The 12,776-nt window shown below is 49.2% G+C and overlaps 1 protein-coding gene across 1 annotated transcript in view; it reads right to left on the bottom strand.

The window, feature by feature from the left end:
- Positions 1-3,823, bottom strand: part of LOC149340503 (uncharacterized) — a 30,568-nt gene extending 26,745 nt beyond the window's left edge. Inside the window, exons 1-2 of the mRNA XM_089551140.1 lie at positions 3,582-3,823; positions 2,444-2,865 (exon numbers count right to left, since the gene is read on the bottom strand). Of these exons, the coding sequence (XP_089407266.1) occupies positions 2,444-2,865; positions 3,582-3,635 (476 nt within the window). The 5' untranslated portion in view covers positions 3,636-3,823. The remainder of the gene's footprint in view (positions 1-2,443; positions 2,866-3,581) is intronic.
- Between the last annotated feature and the right edge of the window lie 8,953 nt (positions 3,824-12,776).

The raw sequence follows: 12,776 nt of genomic DNA on the forward strand, positions 1-12,776 counted from the left end.
GCTCGGGTGGATGTCAATGAGTAATTACTCCCTTATTACATACCCACAATTCTGGACAAAAGAATTTTTGAACGGGAAAGAATTTATGAAAGCAAATTTTAAATATTTTTTAAGATTTCACTATAACACTATATACACAGATCTCCCGTCGGCAGGCCTGCATTTTTTTGAACGCTCTTGCTATCTTTAGAGGCGTTCCCCATTGGTTTTCTATATTAACTGCTCGATGCGATCTATGGAAAAACTTTACAACAAATATCTTGCTAAACATCGGAAGAATGCACCATTACCTTCAATATTTCCGTCACAGTAACTTAGTTTTCCAGTATTCAAAATTTTTGTCCAAGAAGTTTTGACATGAATTAGGCGTGCCAGGCAGATTTTTTCGTGCTTTTAACTAGTTTTCTCCTGGCGTATTAAATTTAAAAGTAATTGCCAGTTTTAGGGAAGAAATAAGTAAAAATTCGAATTTTTGTGCAAATTGGTTGTTTCCTTTCATGAAGTAGGAGGGACCTGTACGGGCCTGTTGAGTCTACTTCGCCGGTATGAATGCTCTTAGCCCGTTATGCTAACAGGCGATACATTCAGGGCAATATTAAGGCGAGAGCCTTTGGTTTGGTTTATTGGGGTTTAAGGTCCCGAAGCAACTCAGGCTATGAGGGACGCCGTAGTGAAGGGCTCCGGAAATTTCGACCACCTGGGGTTCTTTAACGTGCACTGACATCGCACAGCACACGGGCCTCTAGAATTTCGCCTTCATCGAAATTCAGCCGCCGCGGCCGGGATCGAACCCGCGTCTTTGGGGTCAGCAGCCGAGCGCCGTGACCACTGAGTCACCGCTCATACCGTCGTCCGTTAACAGAGCTTATCACACGCGTTTAACTCGGGAAATAAAAAAGATAGAAGAAAACCAATGGTTGCTTCAGATAGAGGAGGAAAAAATGAACCAAGAAGTCAGGTTTGATGACTGTAGGTTAATTAGTTAATTATAGGCAAAAATGTCGAAATAGCGCGGACGTCAATATAGCCACGGGAACGATGTGACGCCCCATCCACCGGAAGTCGTCACTGCATAGTGAAAATTGTCACAAAATCGTCGGAAAAACGTCGGATTTGTGTCATATTAGATGGAGAAATGTGCACTTAACCGTAATTAACACTTGAGATCCCCGAAAGATGTATAATTTGGGTATCGATACAGCCACGGGAACGGCGTGACGTCACAGCCACCGGAAGTCGTCACGGCATAGTGTCCTCGGCTTTCGCCTCTCAACACATTAGTTACCAAAGCGTCCACTCTTTTTTTCTTTTCTTTTTCTGGCACTCCTAACATGCTCGTCTCATCAGATTCATTTATTTAGCAGCAGACATCCTATGTTAAAGAGCCCAAGGTGGTCGAAAGCATCCGGAGCCTCCACTACGGCAGCCCTCATAGCTTTAGTAACTATGGGACGTTGAACCCCGTAAAACCCATGTATCATTCCATTCAAAGCCTGCGGAACAGAGAATGATTCCTGAGCCATTCCATCTGATGACGTACTCCAATCGGCGATCCGGAACAGATGTCTTTCTCCGCGAAACCGAAGTGAAACTTTCAATGCGCGATTTGGATTCAGATCCTGAGTTGTGATTGGACCATGACGGGTATTATGCTTCTTCGCGAATTGAGACACTCTATCACCGATTGGAATACGCCACTGGAAATGTGAACTCCGGCCGGAACTCGCGAAACGCGCCACTTGCGCTCGTATAATGAGGCTGCAGACTGGAGTTTTCGAAATTGTTGGTAATTTTATCGTTCTTCCGAAGGACGCATGCACCCCATTATCGTTTCGGTAAAAGAGCAGTGTGGGAAGGTGTCTTGACAAGCTGGTAGAGCACTCTGCCATTCTGCTACATCTGGCAGTCTGTTGGCACTAACACTTTTTAAACTTCAGAGATGGACTCCTCCTTTATCCGTTGCGATTCGGCATCGGCTATTCTTGATGGTGGAAGCGGGCTTTCCCTTTCTACTCATAGCAGTTATGTCTGCTCGAATCCCAGCGCCTCTGCATTTAAAGCGGGCACCGTGAGCTCCTGTGCAGGCATTCTGTGTTCCTCGTCCGTCTGTAGGGCCCCGTGTGATACTATACTTTACACCTGTCAGACCAAGTTAACATTTCAGTCGCACTGGTCCTGCTGATACATTTGCTGTAGTCGGAAACAACTGATGAATGTAGCGCCGAAATCTCCTCAAAGGAGGCCCTCCAGCTAGTGCTGTGGACCTCCTGCCAAGATGGAGCAGATGCCTCCTGCGATCCACCTGCGATGCCGCGCTAAAGCAGATGCGAGAAAGTCGACAGCGTCACAATAGGGCAACCCCATTTGTCGGAGAGACTCCGTTTGAAGGGCGTTTGCCCCTTCGTTCTTGAATTGCACCCGACTATACCAGAAGCGCACGTACTCATCGACGCGGTGGTTCCTGATCCAGTTGTTGCAGACATGTCCGAACAGGTCGTCGCAGGGGTTGGTCGATGGGTCGAGGCTGACGTTGGCGGCTGCCGCCATGCAGGACTCGGTGCTGCACGTGGTGCGGCTCTCCTGGCGGCGCAGGGAGGAGCCGCGCGAGGTGACCAGGCTGACGAACTTCCTGGGCGCGATCATGGTCTCGTTGCGACGAGCGCGCTCCCAGTCCCCGAGCAGGGTGGGCAGGCAGAGCGCGAACAGGGGCAGGAAGATGACCAGCATGCGGAACAGGCTCAGCCAGCTGGCGAGCCGGTCCACCTCTTCATCGTCGACGGCGTCGTCTTCGGGGGCGCCCTGCTGGCCGCCAGCGCGCTCCCTGCTGCCGTCACGTCCGTCGGCGTCAGCTGCAGGGGCGTTGGGCTGGGAGGGGCACGTATGCGCATGAAATCAGAACAATACGTACTGCACGCTGGCCGCCCGGCACCCGCGCGTCCTCACTTGGTCTGGTGGGCTTTAAGGACGGCGAAGTGGAGGGCAGCGGATTGATTTCAACCGCCTGGGATTCTTGAACGTGCTATCACATCGCATAGAACATGGGCGTTCGATGCGTGTCGCCTCCATCTAAATGTGGCCGCCGCGGACGGGGTTCGATTCCGCGACCTGGAGTCAGCAGTGGATTCGCCTTCTAGTGTGTGCGAGTAAGCGGAAGCGCTTCTATGAATACTTGCCATTTAATACAATACATATACAAGACTATCTACGTCCTTCTCATGTGCCTGCGGATGAGAGTTCTGGAGTCAGTCTGACTTTAATTGACGGTGCAGACAACGCCTCAGGCAATCTAGGCACTGCGCGAATGTATACATTTGCGATTCCCTATACGCGCGGAATCTAGCATCGGCTTACGCTTACGCTCTGCGGGCACTTTTGCGCACTCCGCATTCCTGCACTTTGTTTCATGTTAATGACACATCAGAATCGTGATGATTGCAGCTCCAAGACTGTGGCTCTCAACGATCGCATGCAGTAATCAACAAAAGTCAGGGCTTGGAAGAGAGCATACCGTGCCAGGTTAGGGTTAGCTCGAAGCTGGCTGTTTACGAAACCGCAGGCGCAGCGTGCTATTGCGTACTCACCCCGTGGGCGTCGCGGTTCCGTGAGCTGTTGTACGCTGGTAGCAGCGGGCGCATTGCTGCGTGGAATCGGAGACTGAGCCGGAGCAAGTATCTTGGTCGCTATTTTCTCAGTAGTGGGTGGGGACCTGCTGCAGTAGGCGGGCTGCCGCGTGGAGGTTTGCCGCGAGGTACGTGCGCACGAGTAATCAGAGTCCTCTTCTTCTTAATAGTTTTCTCCGCCTTCTTTTCCGTTGCATGTCCGGCTTTGCGAAAGGTACTGCAAAAGATTCAGCAAGAGATAAGATTTTTATTGGAAACGACAAGTATGGCGTTGCACGCAGCGGTAGATGTTGGGGAAAATCCTTCTAAGTGGTGAAATTCACCAGGAGAAATTACGGCCGTTTCCCGGCGTAATTACCGTTCTCGGTAGGAACAATTCGCACGTTGAAACTGCATTTATTAGGGTTCTTCGAATTACGTTGCACCGTACATCAGTCGATTACATTTTTCTTGCGCTATGCACACTGTCGTCGTTATCATTTTTGCAGTGGTCGCCACCTTTCAGTAGCCTAGTGCAGCGGCGGCGATGCGCGTGGTGTGACGTCATGCCAGATGACGCGGCGTCCGCCAGCTGCGGCGGTTGCTAGGCAACGGCTCAAGGTCGGCCTCTGTGCCTCCGCGGAGCGCCGCCACAGTGAAATCGCAAGTTCATGGCCAATGTAACTTTCGGTACAAAACCTTGTGTGAAGGCTCGGAGTATCTAGGGTAAGCTGGGGTTAGTTCGGAAGAGCGTCGCTCAAAATGCAGCCATTGGGAGTAAGCTCGGGTAAGTTCGGAGGAGCGTCGCGCCAGCTGCAGCCCATTGTAGGGAGACCTTGATGGTGATCTTGTCACCCTCAAGATCACTTGCTTTCGCGCCTTTCAAGCAAGGGTTGCGAAAGCACTCCTTGCTTTCGCACGTCTACTCGGTATAACTACATTAAAACCCAACTTTTTTCATTACCGGTTCTTGTGGAGATGGGATTTTGTGCATTGTAAAGTGTGGGGTTTAAAGTCTCTAAGCAATACATCGGTTATAAGGGACGCCATAGTAGAGGGTTCCGGATAAATTTAGAGCATTTGAGGTTGTTTAACGTGGGCTGACATAGTGTATCCCACAGGCGTTTTTATATTCCGCCTCCATCGAAACTCGACTGAGGAGGCCGGGATTGAAGATGATATTTTGTTAACAAGGGAATTGAGTTCATTCTACAGCCATACTTCGTCTCGATTTTCTTTTGACTCGTTGTTAGTGATCGGCCGTGCGATCGTGCTATTGTTCGAAGGCTGACTTTAAAAAAATAAATGTCCGATTCCGTGCCATATCCTGCAACGTAACAGCGGCGACACCGACAGGCTGCGTGCTCTGCTGCACACAAAATATACCTATATACAGTCACACTGACAGAAAGCATCTTCCAGCACTATTCGAAATTTGTTACCGTACAGCGCACATAATAAGATTATGATATCAGAATTATTTCTAAGAATTGTATTTGAACCTACGATGGTCCTTCCTACACACCAAATTCAACAATGCAATTGTTCGTGGTTGGTTTTGCGTCAGGGTTAAACATGTGCAGTCTCAACTCTTCTAGACACGCACTGCTGCCATATTACGCGCTGACAAAAAAAAAAAGAAAATACGCCATGATATATGGACTGATTTAAGCGAGTAACGCGCAGAGACTCTGCGTTGCTCTTTAATGCATTACATGCAGCGTTGCGGTGTAGCTTGCCGTTGCACCTCAGTTTGGCTGGCGCTTCGCACACACATCCCCTCGGCCGCGGCAAACCTTCTGTGAGCTTGCTGCGCGCGTCGATTTGACACTTTCTGCTGCTCTTTTGGCCGGGCCCGCTAATCGGCTAGCGGCCTTGCGAGCGACTTCCTCCTTGGTATTCGACACTCGGTTCTCGGTGGACGAGGACAAATCTGACATACATCGGGATAAATATTTCGCACTTGGTTAATGGTGCTCAGCATCACCTATAGTTTAAAAGCTCTTCACCGCCAGCATTTTGCGCCTGGGACGGCCTACTCACGCATATGTTACGACGTTAAAGCACAAAGAAACGAGATATCTCGTTTCTGATATGTACAGTTGTCCACATACCTGTCTAGATCACTCGAACTCCATGACGTCTGCGCTCGGCAGCGCGCGTAGCGACGTCTAGCTGCAGCGCATAATCCGAGATAGCGCAACTCTGATCATCACACATGTGCTATCGCGAACCAGGCGCTGTCGCTGGACGTCGCTCTGCGCGCTGCCGAGCGCAGACGTCACGGAGTGCGAGCCCTCTAGATAGTTCTGTGGACGACAGTGCTATGGCTAGCGTCTCTAGGGTTAATTCTTCATTAATGCCATATTCTTGACATTTAAGAAACTAACAGGACTCCGCTTTTTATTGTGGAGCTGAATAGTGCTTTTGCGGAAATAGCAATAACTGGAACGTCAAACCAATGCTATTCGATAGGTACTTCGGCTACTGGCTGTTTACGTTTCGTTATACACTGGTCTGAAGTGCCACAGAGACGAAAATCTCCAGGACGGTTGAACAGCATTCCAGACGTTTAGCTGCGAGTCAGGGTTCTGGAAATATGGGGGACTTCAGTCTTGCTGTTCTCCGTGGACGGCTCTGTCTCGCTCTCAAGGTGCGGACACCGTAGATTCACCTTCCAAAGGAGTATCGATGAAGTGCTCATAAAAAGCGTAGCATGCACGGCAATTCCCCCATGCTGCTATTCCGCCTATCTCGCTGTTAAGAAAGCATATTAAGGCGAAAGCCTTTAATGTCTCATCGTTGTAAGCAGCAGTTGTCGACAGAAATGTCACGCTTTTCAGTTGGTCGAAACGGTCGTGACGTCACAGTGCGCCAATTTCAAACGGGGCCAATTGTACTTTGGCTAGTAACCATGCAACCAATTGAAGGGATCATATAGTGATGCTCCAAGAAAGTGGGACTGAGCTTAGTTAATTGCTTAATTACCGAATTAGCCTAATTAACTTTTCTAATCAGGCCATATAAATAAATAAAACCCAGTAGGAAATTGGTCGAGCTCGGGAATCGAACCCCGGTCTTCGGAGTGCGAGACGAGCATGCTATCCACTCCGCCATGCCAGCTCGATGGTTTGGAATGAACAAAGGCGCGTCTAGTGAATACGATGTCTTCGCTCACTGCCATCCTCCTCCCTTCCCTTCCGGCGAGGTTTAGGTGTCCGCCGAGATATGAGAGACAGATACATTTCCTTTCCTCAAAAACCAATTTACCGACGAGCGAGGCGTAGAACCGAATGGGCGGTGGCGTTCTATGGACTCCCTGGCAGCGTTGCAAGACGCTGTCGCGTTCCGCTCTTAGAGGCGAAGCTTAACATCTTAACCACACATCAGTGACCGCACTTTAGGTAAAAAAAAGTGCACCCCCCCTGAATTTTGACGGGTTTCCACCGAGATATGTGAGACAGTTACTGCGTAATTTCCTTTCCTCAAATACAATTTTCATTTTCTCCATTACGGGCCATCTTTGTCTTTCTTCTTTCACTCCCACTTCCTCCCTTTCTCTAGGGTGCGGTTCAGGTGTCCACCGAGATGACGGAGAATTACTGCGCCATTTCCTTTCCTCAAAAAGCGTTGCGTTCAAACGGCAAGGCATCGCGCCGAACGGGTGGTCGCGTTCCGTGTACTCCCTGGCAGCGCTACAACACGCTGTCGCGTTCCACTCCTAAAGGCGAAGCTTAAGCGTCAATAATTAGCAGTTAATTAGTATTCAGGTACTAATCAGTAATTACCCATTAATTAGTATTTTGTCATCAATTATTAATTAGTACTCAATTACATGTGACGCCACCAGTGCCACTGAAGCAGGCAAAGTGGTTCGGAAAACGCTTTCGCCTCTACGCACTTTAGACAGTCAAAATACACACAGTAGACAGCCCGTCTCATACGGCGCGTTTCCAACAAGCGGGCAGGCATGAAGGAGGCGAATCTCCTTCGTCTCTTTCAAGCATTTGTAGTAAGTCGTATTGCTTACACTGCTCCATATTTACGTCTCACGCTCACGGAGAAGCACCGCCCGGATTGCCTTATCCGCAGCGGCGTCAAAACAGCCCTTGGTCTTCCTCTCTCTACTCCCAACGACAAGCTCCTCGCCCTTGGTGTCTCCAACACGGTTGACGAGCTCATTGAGGCAGCCCTCCTGGCCCAGCGCCAACGCCTCTCCCTAACTTCCGCAGGCCGCTCTATCCTCGAACGACTTCGCATCGCTCCCTTCCGTCTGCCATCCTCGGTGGTCAATCTCCCACCTGCCATCAGGGCCAACATCAAGACTCTCCCTCTCCCCCGCAACATGCATCCAACTCATCATCAAGATCGCAGAGAAGCTCGGGCCGCGTCACTCCAGCAGCGATATGCTGGCCGACTTGACGTGCTTTACACAGACGCGGCAGACCATCCTACTCGGACTGCTGCAACAGCGGTTGCCACAGATGAGAACATGACTCTCCATGCCTCCTGCTCCGTACGCACTTCACATATCACTACAGCGGAGGAAGTAGCTATTGCTCTCGCGCTGTCCACTTCTAAAGCTAGAGTAGTCATAAGTGACTCACAGCGCGCCATTCTTAATTTTACTCATGACCGTATTTCAGTCGAAGCGTTTCGCGTACTCGTATCAAATCCTCCTAAACACCTGACCCTACTGATATGGGCTCCAGCCCACATGGGTCTGAAGGGTAATGAGGGAGCACATGAGCTAGCTCGAGGGCTCACTTTCCGAGCAGCTTATCACCCCGCCCCCAACATGCCCGCCTTGGTAAGGAAGGACACCATAATCACTTCACGCGATCTGCTCCAGCACTATCGTCTTTCTCGCCAACTCTATCCAGGTCCGCACCAAGAACTTACAAAGACAGAGGCCGTCACATGGCGCCAACTCCAGACGGACACTTTCCCCAATCCCAAAAGATTCCATAATATATTTCCTGAACGGTACATGCCGATGTGTAAACACTGCAATATCCCAGCAGACCTCCTTCATATGGTCTGGACTTGTCCACGACAACACATGCCAACACCCACACAACATACCTGGGAGGCTCGTCTACGCAGCTCTACCCTAGACGACCAACGAACGCTCATCGGTCTCGCTCTAGAGGCTGCCAGATTCCAAGGAGTCTTGGCCGACCCCTAGATCTGGGCCTTCGGCCCCTTGACTGTTTTAATAAATGTTTACCAACCAAAGACAGTCAAAGTGCCCCTGAATTTTTAGCCTCGCTAGCAACTTCGATTTCGGGTCAGGCCTAACGCTGTTTCAGTCCGGGCGGGCATTCCATGAACCGAACTGAGTGTCGTCCCCTGTCCCAAGAGCTTGCCACACGTTGGGCTGCCATTATGGAATATGAGGGGGGGTCTAGCCTTCCGCCCCCGCACTCCCACACCGCGGATGCAGCGTTCCCGCTCGCTAACCGCGGAGGGATTGGTGCTCTAGGGAACAAAAGGAGGGACGACAAAGCGTAAACGCTCATATGCTATTTATTACACTTGCAATTAATACACAGAGCAAAAGTTCAGAAGTGCAAGATGCCGGACTAGTTGGTATTGCATAATGAAATAACTAGAGACCGGATTTTAGGCAAATGCCTATTTTTTTCAACGCTTCGTAGGCGCACCATTTTTACATATGAGCACGAATTAGGTGTTAACAATATGTTTAATACTCTTTTTATAGTGCCTATAAATGCCTATTTTGGGTGTCAGTGCCTATAAATGCCTATTTACGACGTCGGTGCCTAAAAATGCCCTATTTTACAGAAAAGGGGCCTGAAATACGCTGTGGTTTTGCTTTCAGATTCTGTTTACTTTCGAATCCATTTCGGTTTTGAGTAGAACACGCACTTTAGATGACCTCGTCAGTTGGCTGTGGTGAACACTGCACCTACGCCGGCTGCGTACACGATACCAACCACGTCAGCCGAAAATATCGAAGCAACCTTTTTCCTATTTTCTGCCATTTTGTCGTGGCAGCTTGTTGATGACTTTGGCTGTTAAAGTGGTAGCTCCCATCAAACAAAAAACCTCTCAGAGACGTCTAGCTAGACGTCTCTGAGAGGTTTTTGGTTTGCTGGGTTGACCAGATGGCACCACATTTCGGAAAGTATACAGAACAAGTTATAGGTTCGTCCAAATAATTCCGAGTTGGTTCTAATTGAAACCAACTGTACAATGTTCCATAAACCTGTTGAAACAGTTTAACTGATTAAAATTTCCACCTGGGTAACCTGCCTTATTTTCGTTCCTTGTGCCCCAGCCGCATGCCATCTTTATCAAATGTCATTTGGTGGTAATCTTGTTGGAGCAGGCCACACTAGACAGCTGGCAGTCGTGCGTGCATGAATGCGTTTTCATATGCACGCACGCATTCGTGCTTGTCTGCTACTGCTTCCATAGTTTTAACAGTGATTTCTAGATGGAGGATGTTGATTTTACCATGGATCCTCGTGGATATACGTAGGCCCGTGCAGAACTATGATTCTTTTCGGCATATTCCGCATCAAGCAGCACTGTGTGTAACATTTTCTAACATCTTCTATTTATGGTTTCCAGACCCTTTTAATGGCAAGCACCATTTTATAGTTGCGTGGCTCCAGACACGTGAAGCCACAAACTATAAAACACTGTTTACACAAATGACAACATATATATTAATGTTGAAGCATCGGGTATGCCTGCAATAATTAAGTTCAATTCCTGTGTGAGCGAAGACTGAACCCATTTGTCAGATGCTTTGAATTGACAATGTTTCTATCAATTTCTAAATACATGGCCTCCTGTTAAGGTGTTCATTGTTTCTGCTTTTGTACACGACAAGCGAATTGTTTGTTCCGAGGTATACCAAAGTGTTTTAAAAGGGTTGGTAACCGTCCCTTTTGCTCTGCTGAAGCATGTGTATTGTACGTAAAGTAGCGCGACAGCCTTAAAGAAAACGGCTTCTAATGTTCGCACCTTGCTTAAGGTCCCAAATCATTCCATCTGTGTTTGTTTTATTTTACGGCAGATATTGCGCGCTGAAGTTCGGAACTGTGTGCACTTTTGATAAAGTTTATAGTGCCTATTTTTCTCCGTTTGGTGCCTAAAATGCAATTTTAGCCGCCTGTTTATGGCGCCTAAAACGTGCTTTTTAGTGCCTAAAAATCCGGCCTCTAGAAATAACACAGCGCAAGGGACGGGACGAAACACGAAGGAGCAAAACACAGCGCCCGTGTCTGTTTTGCTCCTTCGTGTTTCTCCCGTCCCTTGCGCTGTTTTATTTCATTAAACAGAGCAAGCCAGCCAGCTGCAGAACATCAACGTGGCATTCCTCGGAAATAGAAGCCTACGTAAGAAGGGCTTCCGACCTACCGGCTGGGGCAGGTGCGCGACTTCGGAGGTATCGGCGGCAAATGTTTGTACGCGCAGACAATGGCGGCCGGGTTTTCCCGTGCGCGCCGCATTCTTGCGGCAAAGCCATCCCCGAGTATTTGCGGGGGAGGGGACGAGAGCTCGCGTTTGCTGCGCTCGCTTCGCTGCCTGGAACCAGAAGTCCAGCGGCAAGGCACAACAGATCTCCGTGCGCCTGCCGCGGAAGCTGACGCGAGCGTGCGGCTGCAACGGCTCGTGACGCTGGCCGGATTCCGAAGAGACTCTCAATGGCTATGCGGAGCTCCGCGTAGCCTTCGAGGTGGCGCTCCCGTCGCTGCTTCCGCTTACCCCATGTGTGAATGAACTCGATACCCTTGTTAACAAAATATCATCTTCAATCCCGGCCTCCTCAGTCGAGTTTCGATGGAGGCGGAATATAAAAACGCCTGTGGGATACACTATGTCAGCCCACGTTAAACAACCTCAAATGCTCTAGATTTATCCGGAACCTTCTACTATGGCGTCCCTTATAACCAATGTATCGCTTCGAGACTTCCCTCCTCGCCCAGCCGGTGCTGTCTTGACGCACGGTGATGATAGTCGGCCGCGTCGAACACGAAAAAGGGGGGGGGGGGGGGGCACAGGTTTTTCACAAGGTTACCGCAGGGAACATTTGAAAAGTAGTCAGAACTCACGCTAAAAGCTGCAAAAGGTAGCCATGCCATCTAATCTTAGCGCCAGATTTGTAGATATATAGAACAGAAGCGATATTATATGGTTTTTAATGAGCAATAAATAAAAACATTTTGAATCATCTCAAGAAACAATAAAGGGCACAAAATTTTAGGCCTTTTGCGTGTCTTCAAGTCACAGACACGTTGCGAAAAAATCAACTGGTCAGTGTGCGGGCAAATAACTTATCTAGATTAGATAGCACTCTTGCGAGAGCAATTCTGGCGCATATTTAGCCAACTTCTCAGTAAGAGGTTGAAGTTGTTTTGCTGTGGAGCCGTAGGCCCAACTTGATCCTTATAGTCGCCGTAAGCCAGCCCTGCTTTATTTGTTGCGGATCTCTGTTTTTGCGAAGTTCACAAAGCTGAACACACGCTCAGCATCAGTGCTAGAAACTGGAACTGACAAAAGTTTCAATGTGCCTTGTGCCAGGTGCGGAAAATTGCATTCGCCGTGTTTTTGTGCGATGCCGCTGCGTGCCAGAAACTCAACAAGATGTGTTACGAAGAGCGCTGCTGACCATTGCAGTTTCCACGTTTCTGAGCTGCATAAACAAAATGCCGTGACAGCTTCAGTACGTCTTCACGGCTCTTAGCGCTTTCTAATGCATCAGGAGTAATGACATGCGTCCTCCGAAGTGCAGAGGAGGAATTTTGGAAGCCGTTGCATGCAGGAGTTGTATCGCCATTTTCTTCAAGGGCTGGAAGCAGTGCTCGCTCACGGACCTTTGGTCAAGTAAAACCTCTCGGAAGACGTCACTTTCTTTGAAGTCTTCCTCGTGCCGCGCGTGCATGTAGGCTCCTTCGGCATCCCAGTCTCTGATAGTACTACATTTATCGCTGCCGCGCATTGACGTCGATCTACGTACACAGTGGTAGACTCTGGCCGTGATGTGCAAGCAGCTGTTTCATGCATTTTAAGAATTCTAAAGCTGGATGAAGAATATTCCATTCCACCTCAGGAGGAGTATTCTGCATGGTGCGGTGAAAGACTGCATCTCTGCCACGATCTCTTTCAGCCGTCCCACGTATCTGCGACATATCGAGCAGC

Source organism: Amblyomma mixtum, chromosome 6 (assembly GCF_055824585.1).
Source record: "Amblyomma mixtum isolate Tamu chromosome 6, ASM5582458v1, whole genome shotgun sequence".
Classification (NCBI taxonomy): domain Eukaryota; kingdom Metazoa; phylum Arthropoda; class Arachnida; order Ixodida; family Ixodidae; genus Amblyomma; species Amblyomma mixtum.